A 12,419-nucleotide genomic window follows, 5' to 3' on the forward strand; every position below is an offset into this window, starting at 1 on the left:
GACCCACCCTAATGGCCCACCCGACTCCTAGGCCCTCATCCTAATTAATCACATCTGTAACAAATATAACAAGGCTTATAAAATTTATTAAATAAATACAACCAAGAATAAAAAGCAGATGTTTAGATTTCCACATTAGGCCCAGAATATCTAAAAGAGGAAGCTGGGGTATGGGCTGGGGAAGGGCGGGGAAGCTGAAAAAGAGAGCTGGGATCACCAGAGACACAAGGTGTGTAAAGGGAGGCCTAACAGGTGTTTAGGTTTTAGGAGGAGAAGCGACATTAGAAGGGCTCTCTGACCCCATCTGGCTGTGGACTTTGAGCATGTGGTCACCTTCCTCATAGATGCTGGGAAACCACTGCTCAGAGCTCAGAGCCCTGTTTGGACCGGAGGAGGGACGGGGGCCTCTGCAGGGCCGCTTGTGACTAGTGACCCACACACCCTCAGGACTTCTGAAGGCCGGCCCACTGGCCATCATGCCCACTCCTGCCCGGGGGACTGTTTCTATACCATGTCTGAGCTAAATTTTACAAGTCCTAAAATTGTCTGCGTAAATCAATGCTTCCCTCCTAATGAATGTCTTGTCTCAAAGTATTTAAGGCAGAGGAACGAGATAAGGAGATTTCAGTGAAGAAAGAGACACAGGCTGGAGTCAAAGTAAAGATTTATCCTCGCATCAGAATGTTTTGGATGTTGCAATTTGCATATACACAGAATTCAGCAGCATTCACTGGCATCATAATCAGTGCAAGATCAAGTGATAAATGGAATAAAAGAAAAAATGAAACCGGAATACATACATATATTATCAAGATTGCACATAAATTAACACAAACACAACAGAAGTATCAGTAATCACACATTTTAAAAAATAACATGGGCGTGACTCCAAATGCTGAAACAGAGGTGTCAGGCTCGTTTTAAAAAGTTTTAAAAAACACATAAAAATACCTTTTAAAACACTGGTATGCATTCTTCATTCGTAGAGCACATGGAGAGAAACAGTAAAGTGAGTCACACAGTGACTGATAAAAGCAAGGAGATCAGAATGGTCGTCTTCTAATCGCTATTTGGCGTTTGAATGTAGCCGCATGCAACGGAGAAAACTGGCAAAGAAAAATGACTTTACCAGCCTGGCGCCGTTTTGTTATGTACAATGGACTTTCTTTCACTGAAGGGGAGGAAGAGTCAAACTATCCCAGCGAGACAGAGAGGACAGGAGTCCCGGAGCGCCCACCAAGGCTGTCTGAACCGGTACCGGGGCCGAGGCTAGGAGGCTGCAGCTACTGGGAGGCAAGAACTGCCCCAAAGGCGGAGGGGGTCCTGCAACCCAGGGACAGTGGCTTCCGCTCTGTTCTCGGAACCATGAGGGCGGAACCGCAGCAGACAAGGGGGATGCACAAGGGGGCAGAAGAACACACAAACGGGGCGCTTCCCCGAGAAGGTCTACCTTAATCTCAAGACAAGAGATGCCAGTAAGACCATTGAAGGGCCTGAAGGATTCTCACTAAAGGCTCCTAAATTTGGACCCCAATCCAGGCGTCTCGACTCTATGACCCCTATATGTCGCCTTCACCACAAACACCGGCTCTGTTTCCAGGCTTTGGTGCTCAGTTTTCTCTCCTCCCCTTTAGTCAAGAAGGGCTTCGGGCTTGGGACTTTAACAGTGAAAACAAACAGGGCCACCAGGTGCACCTTGCAAAGCTCCCTCCATTTTCTCTTCGACCCAAATGCATAATCATTGTACCCAGAAGGGTGAGGGACGCATTCAGCTGTGTGTGGAGCTCAGGGCTGCAGGCTGGTGGCCATGGCAGCGTTCACAAAGTTGTGCTTTTGTCCGTCCAGCTGGGCACCTCATCTGACCCTTGGGTGGGGCTCGGAGGAGTGGCAGAAGCTTGATTACCCGCGGGCTTGTTATTAGGACGTAACTTACCCTGGGTTACCTTTGTGCAATCAGTTACCAGTGGAAATATCAAATAAAGGCCTTCACATTCACATCTCTTTTAAAAAGCAAAAAGTGTACCCAAAAATGCACATGTTAAATGTTTTCAGATGTCTTTTTTTTATATTGTGCTCATCGGCTAGGTACCTAACAGCCACAGACAGATCACTGCCATTAAATCAAACCTTTTTACATTCATCCCTTCTCTTTCTTTTTGCCCCATAAGCCAATCCTGTCTGGCAGTGAGATCATTATTATCCAGTGTCAGAGGTCTCACTAGTAACCATTCAAAAATAAATTAGCCTTTAGATTAAGGATTTCTCTTTTTCTTTTATTAAATATCGAGGAGTGGGACTTTAAAAAAAACTGTATAAATCTAGATTTTAAGATTTCTTTTCTTACAAACAGTCTTAGCATTTACAAGAGATTTTTAAATACCAAAATGCTTCTCAGAAAGTTTAAAGCATAATTGCTTGTGGCTGCCCAACTGTTTCTACCAGGCGGGAGCCCCTTGCTTCCATGCGTGTCAGACGCTCTATCTGACCTTTTGGAATGGAAGTGGTTTTTTGTCATGCCTTGAGGCACAGCTCACGACAAGCAGGGCAGAATGGCGGGGGCCGGGGGGGCGGAGGGGAGTGAGAAGTGCAGTGGGTGTGATTCTCAGACAGACGGACAGCAAGCAGCGCCCAGCGCCGTGGGACTGAAACTCTGATAACTGGTTTTGCCGGACCCAAGGCCCGTGCGAACTGGACCACTGGCCTTTACATCTTTCTCATCTGGCCAAGATGGCATGACACAGCCTTGAATAAATGCATTTTTAAGTATTACTATATAGTCACTGACTACTCCAGTGTGTTTTAGACTTGGACTCAGGTTGTAAAGTCTTCCTGATCTTTAAAATGTAAAGAAAAACCACGTGAGTTGAGACTGAGGACTACAGAATTCCCTATTTACACTGTATCTTCACAAACAGTTTGCTTTCACAAAACTGCCACTGGGGGGTTTCCCTGGTGGCGCAGTGGTTGAGAGTCCGCCTGCCGATGCAGGGGACACGGGTTCGTGCCTTGGTCCGGGAAGATCCCACATGACGCGGAGCGGCTGGAGCCTGTGCTCCGCGGCGGGAGGGGCCGCGGCAGTGAGAGGCCCGCGTACCGCAAAAAAAAAACCAAAAAAACAAAAAAACCTGCCACTGCTCAGGGCTGTAAAATCAGTGTCAGGAAAATGTATTTTCCACCGATTTCTGAGTCCTCGACTGTTTTCTAAGGAAGTTGTGGTTAGTATCTTGCATAAATAAACACACTTGTCATATTAAGATTTTTAACATTTAGAGGTGCTGACTGTGTGAAATGAAATGATATGAATCTAATGAAAAATTAAAATATTTTTACTGATATTAGCAGAAATATATATTTTATGGAATATTATTTGACCTTAATACATTATTCCAGTTTTTAAAAGGGGTATTTAAGATTTAATAACTTTACAGCAGGTGGCCTTTAAGCATAACAAAATATATACAAAGAAATTAGGAGGATATTAATGTCAACTATGAAATAAATTAACATGATTTTTACAAAATATACTGACCATTAAATTAAAAAATATTTTAAGGCAGGAATTTTCATTTGAAATTAGCATAATCAGAAAATATATCAATAAAATCTTGTACCACTTTGTAGCAGAATTCATACTGTTCCTGAAAAAGAAAAACAAGAACACATTAAAATAATATGAAAAAAAATTTGCCTAATTGAATTAGGAGAAACTTTAAAGAGAAGACATAAAAAAGTCTGACCAGTTATTGAAATACTGTATATCCTACTGCGTATCAGCTTCTGTTATATAATTTAGTTTCTAGGCACATGAACATTTCCAAATAAAGCTGTTTTTCTACATAGAAAATGTCAATGTTCAGTTTCAACTTTAGCTTAGTGTATTTTGGACAGTCTGAGTGAGAGATCTTTAGTTTTCATATTTAAACTTAAAAATAACCACTTTTGAACTGAAAAAAAATGAGCACACTTAACATCAAACTTCAGAGTGTAATGAAAATAATCTACAGAAGTTAAATAAGACAGAAATATAGATTATTTTTAAGCCTAAATTTACACTATAAAAGGGCATTGCTTTATATCAATTTTACTAGAATTTAAAAGAAAACTGTGTTGCATATGTATAAGGCTGTTAACTTATTGGAACACTTGGACATCAGCTGACTCCAGACCCCCCAGTGGCTCTTTGAGGGGGTGAGACTAGAGCCAGATGGCGGGTTAACAGGGAACCAGAAAGCGGGTTGTGTGACACGGCCCCTAACGGGCACTCAAAAGAGGAAATGAAAGAGCTGGGGAAAATGGCCACCGCAGGGCTTTCTTAGTGAGCCTACCGTGTGCCTCGGAAAACCATGCGTGCACAATGGTAGGCAGGCAGGTTCAAGTAACAACAGCTACCCTAAAAGGGTCTGGTTCCTTGCAGACCCTGGTCATTTGCTGGCCCAGTGAACATGGGAGCTGGGGAAGCAGGGGGACCAAGGGCGTTCCTCATCCCCCTCCCTCTTCTTTCCCAACACCTTGGGTTCAGCCTCTTCTCTAAATTCCCATTGAACAAAAATCTACAGGCTTTTGGGTTGGAAGAGGCCAAACATTAGCCTGTCTGGCCGTTCTGGAGTCTCAGTCCAGCCATCATGGGAAGGAGCTGGGCTTTCCAGGGGAAGAAAAGATGAGGCAGAAAACTGCTGTCCTGAGGTTGCAGGGAGGTTGTCAGGAGAGCCAAGAATGGACTAAATTCCCATTGAACAAAAATCTCTAAATTCCCATTGAACAAATTCCCATTGAACAAAAATCTACAGGCTTTTGGGTTGGAAGAGGCCAAACATTAGCCTGTCTGGCCGTTCTGGAGTCTCAGTCCAGCCATCACGGGAAGGAGCTGGGCTTTCCAGGGGAAGAAAAGATGAGGCAGAAAACTGCTGTCCTGAGGTTGCAGGGAGGTTGTCAGGAGAGCCAAGAATGGATGGTGGGGGTCCTCCCTTCCAGCTACTAAGATTCCCACCCGATCACCCAGCCCCCGGACGGGAAAGGGAAGGAAAATGCCTGAGTCAGGACCCAGTTAGCACAGAGAATGAGTGGGCCGGGCCGGGAGGGCAAGTGCTAAAAGAAGAAGCCTTGGGGAAAACGACGGGTTATAACAGCCTTTGAAGCTGACCTTGCCGTTGCAGAACAATCACCAAATTTGGTGAAGAGGCATCGCTTCCGAAAACCAGCAAGTGTGTGTTTTCACCACGAAATGAAAGAGAACGTGAGAAGGAACTGTGCATTGCACGGACTCCTTAAGTAAGGCCCCTGGGCAGTGTCTGGAGGCTGAGTGAGATCCAGCCAAGGAACAGAGTCCACACGAACAGTGGAAGATCGATTACAAGAATCAGGACTGGAAACGTCAGTGCTATTTTTGAACGTGGTACATATTTAAATGCACATTGGAATCTGGAGGAACAGTTCACTCTGACATAACGGTTGCTATCATCTGTGCCTCTGTCCAAGGAGTCTTACCATCTGAAGTCATGTGTGTGCCCCTCCTCACGTGTCCTGCCCGGGGGACAGACCCCAGCCAGACGCAAGGGAAGAAGGGGGTCTGTAGAGCTTTACTGTGAGCTGACTGGAACCTTTAGCTCTTTTTCTTGGAAACCTTACCTCCCTCCTTCCCCGTGGACTTGAACTCCTTCAATGAAGCTACATCAGATTCAACATGAGACCATTCTCGATCCCTCTGGAAACGGTTTCTTACCAGGGTTTGCACCATATGTGGCCTCTGAAGTCGTAAGCTCTTCACAGCTTGGAATACGTCTAAAAGTCCCTCAGCTTTGACCCGTTCCAGAATGTTGCTGAGTGCTATGAAAGTCCCTGTGCGCCCAGCTCCAGCACTGCAGAGGAAACGTGCCGGATGAGATACTCAGACGCACCCACGGGCACGGGACTCCCACAGCCTCCGCCAAGCCCTACACGTCAGTACTGGAATGACTGGAGCTTGGATTTTTAATGATCATTTATAGGTAGCTTAGCTTTGGACTACGAGTCAGCAAACATAAAATTCCTAAAACACTTGCCTAATTACAACATGAGTTGAATCAGGACCGGTTACAAGTTTTTAAGCTGGTGGAACCATTTCCCTTCTTCCTTGTGTAGACCAGACCTAATGGAGGCGGGCTTGGCTGGCCTCTTCCAGGGAGCCCTCTGGGGATGCACGGCTGCCCTCTGGGCCCTGGAATCCCACCTGTGGGCTGACTCTACGGCTGCTCTCCCTGCGTCTGCCTTCCCACAGGTGGGATGACCTTGTGGGTCTCCTTCACCTTTGCATCCCTGGTGCCCAACACGTGTTAAGCTCAGTCTGGGTTTGCAGAGGGGGAACAAAAAGGAACTCAAAAGGACATCTACAAAGGCACCAGGGACTGGAAACCGAGGCGTGTGCTCTCCCTGCTGGCCAGGCCGGAAGTGCGCCAGGCGGGTCCCAGACAAGGAAAGAGGCCCAAACCCTCCACGCTGGGTGTTATTAGCTACAAGGCGAAGTGGGTCGGTGCCAATGGCAGTCACAAAAATGTGGGAACCACACGTGCAGACAAAGGAACAGAAGTGCAGCCTTGGAGGCAAATCAGCAGCCCCGAGATCAAACTCCCCAAACGCGAGGAAGAGTTTTGCAGGGGTGGTCAAGGCCCCTGCCAGCAGGCGGGCCTGGCCCAGCAAAAAGGTGAGCTGGCAGGTGTCTAGGTTCAGCCGGTTCACCCTCTACCCTTGTGATGCCGTCGTTCAAAGTCTTTGCTGGGGGCGCCCAGCTGTGTCCAGGGGTCCCCCTAGTGTGTCCCTCTGCCCTTGGGCCTAACTCGGGAGCCGGGCTGAGACGGAGGGCGTGGAGCGGTGGGCCCTCCGTTATGGACCCCGGCCTGGACATCCGTGAGAAGCTCAGAAGAGCCTCCTGCTGTGCTGGGTGGGCGCACCAGCCAGAGTCAGACGGCCTTTCAAAACGAAGACGACTCAAGTTCAGGGTTTGTCGGAGCGGTGCTTGGCAATTTTTTTTTTTTTCGACAACTTAAAAAGCACAAAGAAGTGTGTGTTTGAGGCATTTCCTGACTCCTTCTGCCCAAATGCTTCTGCGTGTTATGGTAAGATGACACCTATGCATTTGCGTTATGTGACGTGCGTAAGGGAAGGGCAAGGATACCGTCCAGGCAAATGATGCTACTGGGAGCAGTGAACTGGGCGTGGGGTCTGTGTCCGCCCCACCCGCAGGGCTGCCCGGGCCCCCAGGGGCCGCTCACCTGCAGTGCACGGTGATGGGGTGATCGCCCGTCTGCTGCTGCTGCTTCTGCACGGCCGCAATGAGGTCGATCATGCCTTTGCCCTCGGCGGGGATCCCGATCTCCGGCCAGCCGTGGAAGTGGAACTGTCGCACGACCCGGGTCTGCTCCTCCTGGCGGGCCAGGGGCTGCCGGGCGGGAAGGGCGCCTCAGTGCTGCCCCACCGCAGGCTCCCCTGCCCTCCCGGGGACTCGGGCCACGGTGTCTGGCAGCCAGCAGAGCTCCCATGTGGCTGGCCTCCCTGTCAGGGTGTTTGTAGGCCGTGGCCACCCTAAGGCAGAAGGCCAGCAGTGCCTCCTTCTGGGTGGGGACAGGACACTCAGAGGATGCGCCCCTGAGTCCCCAGGGCCCCCCAGACCCCTCTACGGATCCTCGGCAGTTTTGCTGGAGCTAACAGGAATCATCCCTTTTTTTAAGAGGCCAGGACCCTACACGTCCCTTCAAGGCTGGAGACGAGGAGTTTCTGAGTCAAGCGGCCCTGGGTCGTTCTGCGACCCGCGTGGAGGAGAACAAGTCTTTGGGCAAAGCTGGGTTTCACTGTTCTGACCGCCTTGAGCTCAGAATCAAATCCCATAGGTGGGTCATCTTACCCACAGTTGACACACAGCATCCCCATTCTTGCCAGGGAGCAGTGCCCAAGACCCGGTGGGGAGCAGGGATGGCAGAGAGCCCCAGAGAGGCCTCTGTGGATTCATCCACTCATTCTTCCTGCTCTCGGCCACGGTCTTTGCTCCTGGGGAGCGGGTGGCGGTGGGACGCCTCTCGGAATTGGCCACTTTGCCCCATCATCCCCGTGCTCCAGCAAGGAGGCAGGGGACCACAAGGTCAAATCTTATGGGAGATCGGCCACTTGATAACACAGCTTCATACTGTCCTCACTGGCCGTCGATACTAATCTAACTTGGGGCTCCGGAAAAGCCTGAAGGAGCAGGACACTCTGGCACAATGACAAGCAGACCCCGAGTGATGTCCACAAGAGATTAAAGGGCTTGGCAACAATACCTGATTGAAAGTGACCAGGAAGTCTCGTATACTGATGGCTTCAGAAAGGGTATCGCTCTTTATTTCGATCGTTATTTCTCCATGAGTCACTGAGCCCTCTGTTGGCCAATACTGGCAGCATTTATCCTTGGGGTATAACATAAAAAGAATTTGCTGCTAGCAGTTTTGACGATCTGGTGCAGAATTGCTCTCAAAGCATTTAACGTATTTCGTCTGACCAAGAAAATAACATATGAACACGAATGTGAATGCTACCAGTGCCTGTTGACCGAGGGAACAGAGCAGAGTCCAGAAACAGACATGCGTGTATTCGCAACTTTGATACAGAACAGAAGTGACATGACACAGAGGAGAGACTAGTCAGTAAATGGAGCTGGGAAATCAGTTCTCCGTATGGGAAAAGGGAACTGGATCCCTGACTCACACCCTACCTGGGCTGATACGAATGCCCCAGCCCCTCCTGGAGTTGGGCAGCGTAGAACTTGCCCTACCATATACGGTAGCCTTGAACCTTGATAAAAACAAACCAAGACAGGGTCAGACTCAACGTCAAAAACAAAACTGTGAAAGCCTTAGAAGAAGAAAATACCTTTTCATTTTGGGGGACAGATTTAACAAACAAGAGCCCAAAGAGCAAACCAACCATGATACAGCAGATTGCAACATCAGATTATAATCAAATTAACTCTGCATCACCCAAAAATATCAAGAGAATGAAAAGACAGACCATCAGCTGGGATGAGATATTTGCAATACGTAAAACCAACAAGGGATCAGTACCAAGAATACGTAAAGAAATCCTATAAATCAATAAGAAAAGGGCAAACCACCCACTAAAAAAATGAGTGAAAGGCATGAACAGGCACTTTGCACAAGACGAAACATGTCCTCTATAAATATGCATAGTGATTCCTGACCTCACAGGGATCAGAGAGGTGCAAATCAAGGACACAAAGAGATGATGTTTATACCTATTTAATTAACAAAAATGAGGACATCAGACAACCCTAGGGATGTCGATGAATGATATTCCCCACTGACCACTTTGGAAACCACAACCACTTTGGAAAGCCATTAGGAAATGTCTTGCAAATTCAAACTTTCACACACACTCTCCAGTGCAGCATTTTGTCTCTTTGGAACCTACTATTCCTTGTGCACCATGAGACACGTACAAGAAAGTACCCGCAGCACTGTTTGTAAAACAACAGAATGGAATCAACCCAAATGCCCATGACAGGAGAAGGGGCAAAGTCAATGGATGCAGGATGTACAGTTTGTGTTGTGGAGTATAAGGAAATAATGATGAATGAGCCATAGTTATAGGCAGCAACATAGGAGAATATCAAATGCATAATTCTGAGTGGAAAAACCAACTCAACTTTCTTTTTTTTTTTTTGCGGTACGCAGGCCTCTCACCGTTGTGGCCTCTCCCGTTGCGGAGCACAGGCTCCAGACGCGCACGGGCCCAGCCACTCCGTGGCATGTGGGATCTTCCCGGACCGGGGCACGAACCCGTGTCCCCTGCATAGGCAGGCAGACTCTCAACCACTGCGCCAACAGGGAAGCCCCCAAGTCAACTTTTGAATAAAGTTCAAAAGCAGACAAAACTAAACAGTTGTTTCTTTAGGAATACACACACGTGATATCAAAAGATTTTTTAAAAAAGCTAAGAACACATCTCCTAGGGTGGCTTTAATTGAAAAGATAATGATAAGTGTTGATGAGGATGGCGAGAAAATGGAACCCTTGTGCATTGTTGGTGGGAATGCAACACGGGGCAGCTGCTCGGAAAGCAGTCTGGCAGTTCCTCCAAATGTTAAGTGATATGAGTTTGCAATATAGTCATGATATGGCCCAGCAATTCTGCCCCTAGGTATCTACCTAAGAGAAATTAAAAGTTAACATTCATGTAAAAACCTGTCCATGAACGTTCAAAACATTATTCATAATAGCCCAAGTGAAAACAACGCAAATATCCATCAACTAATGAATGAATAAACAAAATGTGGTATATTTATAAAATAAAAAGTAAAAAAGAGCGGGGAACTGATTCACGGATGAACCCTGACGACATTTACGCTAAGTGGAAGAGCTCAATCACAGAAGACGTGTATGATTCCACTTATACGAAATGTCCAGAAGACGCAAATCCATGGAGTCAGAAAGTAGATTTGTCGCTGCAGGGACTACAGGGAGGAAGTGGGTAAGTGATTTTTTTGTGGGTATGGGGTTTCTTTTTGGGGTGATGAAAATGATCTGGAATTAGTGATGCTGCACAACTCTGAATATACTAGAAACCACTTTTCCTTTAGAAAGATGAATTGTATGGTATGTGAATTATATCCCAACCAAACTGGTTTTAAAAAGCAAAGAAATCAAAAAACACAAATTCAGGACAGTGGTTACCTCTTGGGAGAATCTGGAAAAATGTACATTATTGGCAAAAGTTTGGTTTTTCAGCTGGATGGTGGGTTTGTGACTGTTTATTACGTTATTAAATAAAAACAAGAAGGCCAGGGCTACCCCGGTGGCGCAGTGGTTGAGAGTCCGCCTGCCGATGCGGGGGACGTGGGTTCGTGCCCCGGTCCAGGAAGATCCCACATGCCGTGGAGCGGTTGGGCCCGTGAGCCATGGCCGCTGAGCCTGCGTGTTCGGGGCCTGTGCTCCACAACGGGAGAGGCCGCAACAGTGAGAGGCCCGCATACCGAAAAAAAAAACCAAAAAACAAAAAACACAAAACAAGAAGGCCATGCATGGATCTTTGGGAAAAAACAAATGTTTAACTCATTCAGTTTTACCAGAACTATACTAATTAGGTACATATATCAATACTTATGTCTTTCTGTTCAAAAAAAAGTGAATAAATGTCTTTTTCTTCAACAGGTTGTGACCAAATTTGTATTTGTGGCAAACACAAGATGGCAGAATTTCAAGCCAGGTTAAATAAAATGTAGGCTAAGAATAAAGCCAGTGGGTAGTTATGATTAACTTGTGGTGGGCGTGGTGATGAAATAAAACCTTTTCCATTTCCAGCCTCTCCCCCTCCTCAGTGGTTGTGGCCTGGCCTCACAGAGGACAGCGGGTGAGACATTCACAAGGGACAGGTAGTCACATCAGGTGGGCTGCACCTGGTGTGTGTTAACGGCCCCACAGGTGGGCTGGGCGGCGCCCTGACCTGCTCTCTCTCCTGGACCTCGGTCAGCATCACGATCGTATGGCACTCCCGCTCCCAGACCATCCTCCAGAAGTCCTCCACTGTGTGCGCCAGGGGCCCCTGGGTGGCGATGAAGTAGTCCTTCTGCCGGTAGCCCTTCAAATGGGAGCAGAGGTTAAAGTCCGACTTCCTTCCAACCCATTTCCACCGTGGGACATGTGAGTATAGGACAGCCCAGGGCCGGATGAGGGACAGTATTCTCCAGACTTCCAGGGCCTGAGCCAATCCAGCTGGCACACGCTCAGAAAACAGGTCGAGATGCCCAAGCTAGACAGCCCCCCTTCAGCCCCAGGTCACCTCTGAATGGGTATCATGAACCCCTTGCTTGGGCTGGCTTTGATTCTAACATGTCTGGATGCGTCACAGCTAAGTTAGCATCGCAGTGGGGCAGCGAGCCTGGGCATGGAGTTAGAGGAAGTGGGTTCAAGTCCCAGGTCCTCCCCTCGGGCCCAAGTGACCCCTGGCACAGCATTCTCATCTGCAAACAAAAACCCTTGCACGGACTTGGCTGCTGTGCTCTCTCCTGCCCATTCATCAGCTAACTCTGCTATGCACGAAGCAGCCTAAGACTGGGCCTAAACACAATCGTGCTGTCCACGCACAGCACATGCGAGAGAAAGCGCGTGCAAGCACGGATAGCAGGTGGTGTGCAACAGAGAGGGAAAAGGGAAGTCACTACGTGTTAAAAGCAGAATGGAGGGCTTCCCTGGTAGCGCAGTGGTTAAGAATCTGCCTGCCAATGCAGGGGACACGGGTTCGAGCCCTGGGCCGGGAAGATCCCACATGCCGCGGAGTAACTAAGCCTGTGCGCCACAACTACCGAGCCTGCGCTCTAGAGCCCGTGAGCCACAAATACCAAGCCCGCGAGCCACAACTACTGAAGCCCATGCACCTAGAGCCCATGCTCCGCAACAAGA

General features: G+C 48.1%; 1 protein-coding gene across 2 annotated transcripts in view; it reads right to left on the minus strand.

The window, feature by feature from the left end:
• Positions 1 to 2,892: 2,892 nt before the first annotated feature.
• Positions 2,893 to 12,419, minus strand: part of PTPRE (protein tyrosine phosphatase receptor type E) — a 165,163-nt gene continuing 155,636 nt past the window's right edge. For both annotated transcript variants that reach the window (XM_079899727.1, XM_079899726.1), the window contains 5 exons: positions 11,464 to 11,598; positions 8,286 to 8,411; positions 7,245 to 7,411; positions 5,720 to 5,855; positions 2,893 to 3,638 (listed from right to left, as the gene is read on the minus strand). In XM_079899727.1, coding sequence (XP_079755853.1) covers positions 3,564 to 3,638; positions 5,720 to 5,855; positions 7,245 to 7,411; positions 8,286 to 8,411; positions 11,464 to 11,598 — 639 coding nt within the window. In that variant the 3' untranslated portion in view covers positions 2,893 to 3,563. The remainder of the gene's footprint in view (positions 3,639 to 5,719; positions 5,856 to 7,244; positions 7,412 to 8,285; positions 8,412 to 11,463; positions 11,599 to 12,419) is intronic.

Source organism: Stenella coeruleoalba, assembly GCF_951394435.1.
Source record: "Stenella coeruleoalba genome assembly, chromosome: 16".
NCBI classification, from domain to species: Eukaryota; Metazoa; Chordata; class Mammalia; order Artiodactyla; family Delphinidae; genus Stenella; species Stenella coeruleoalba.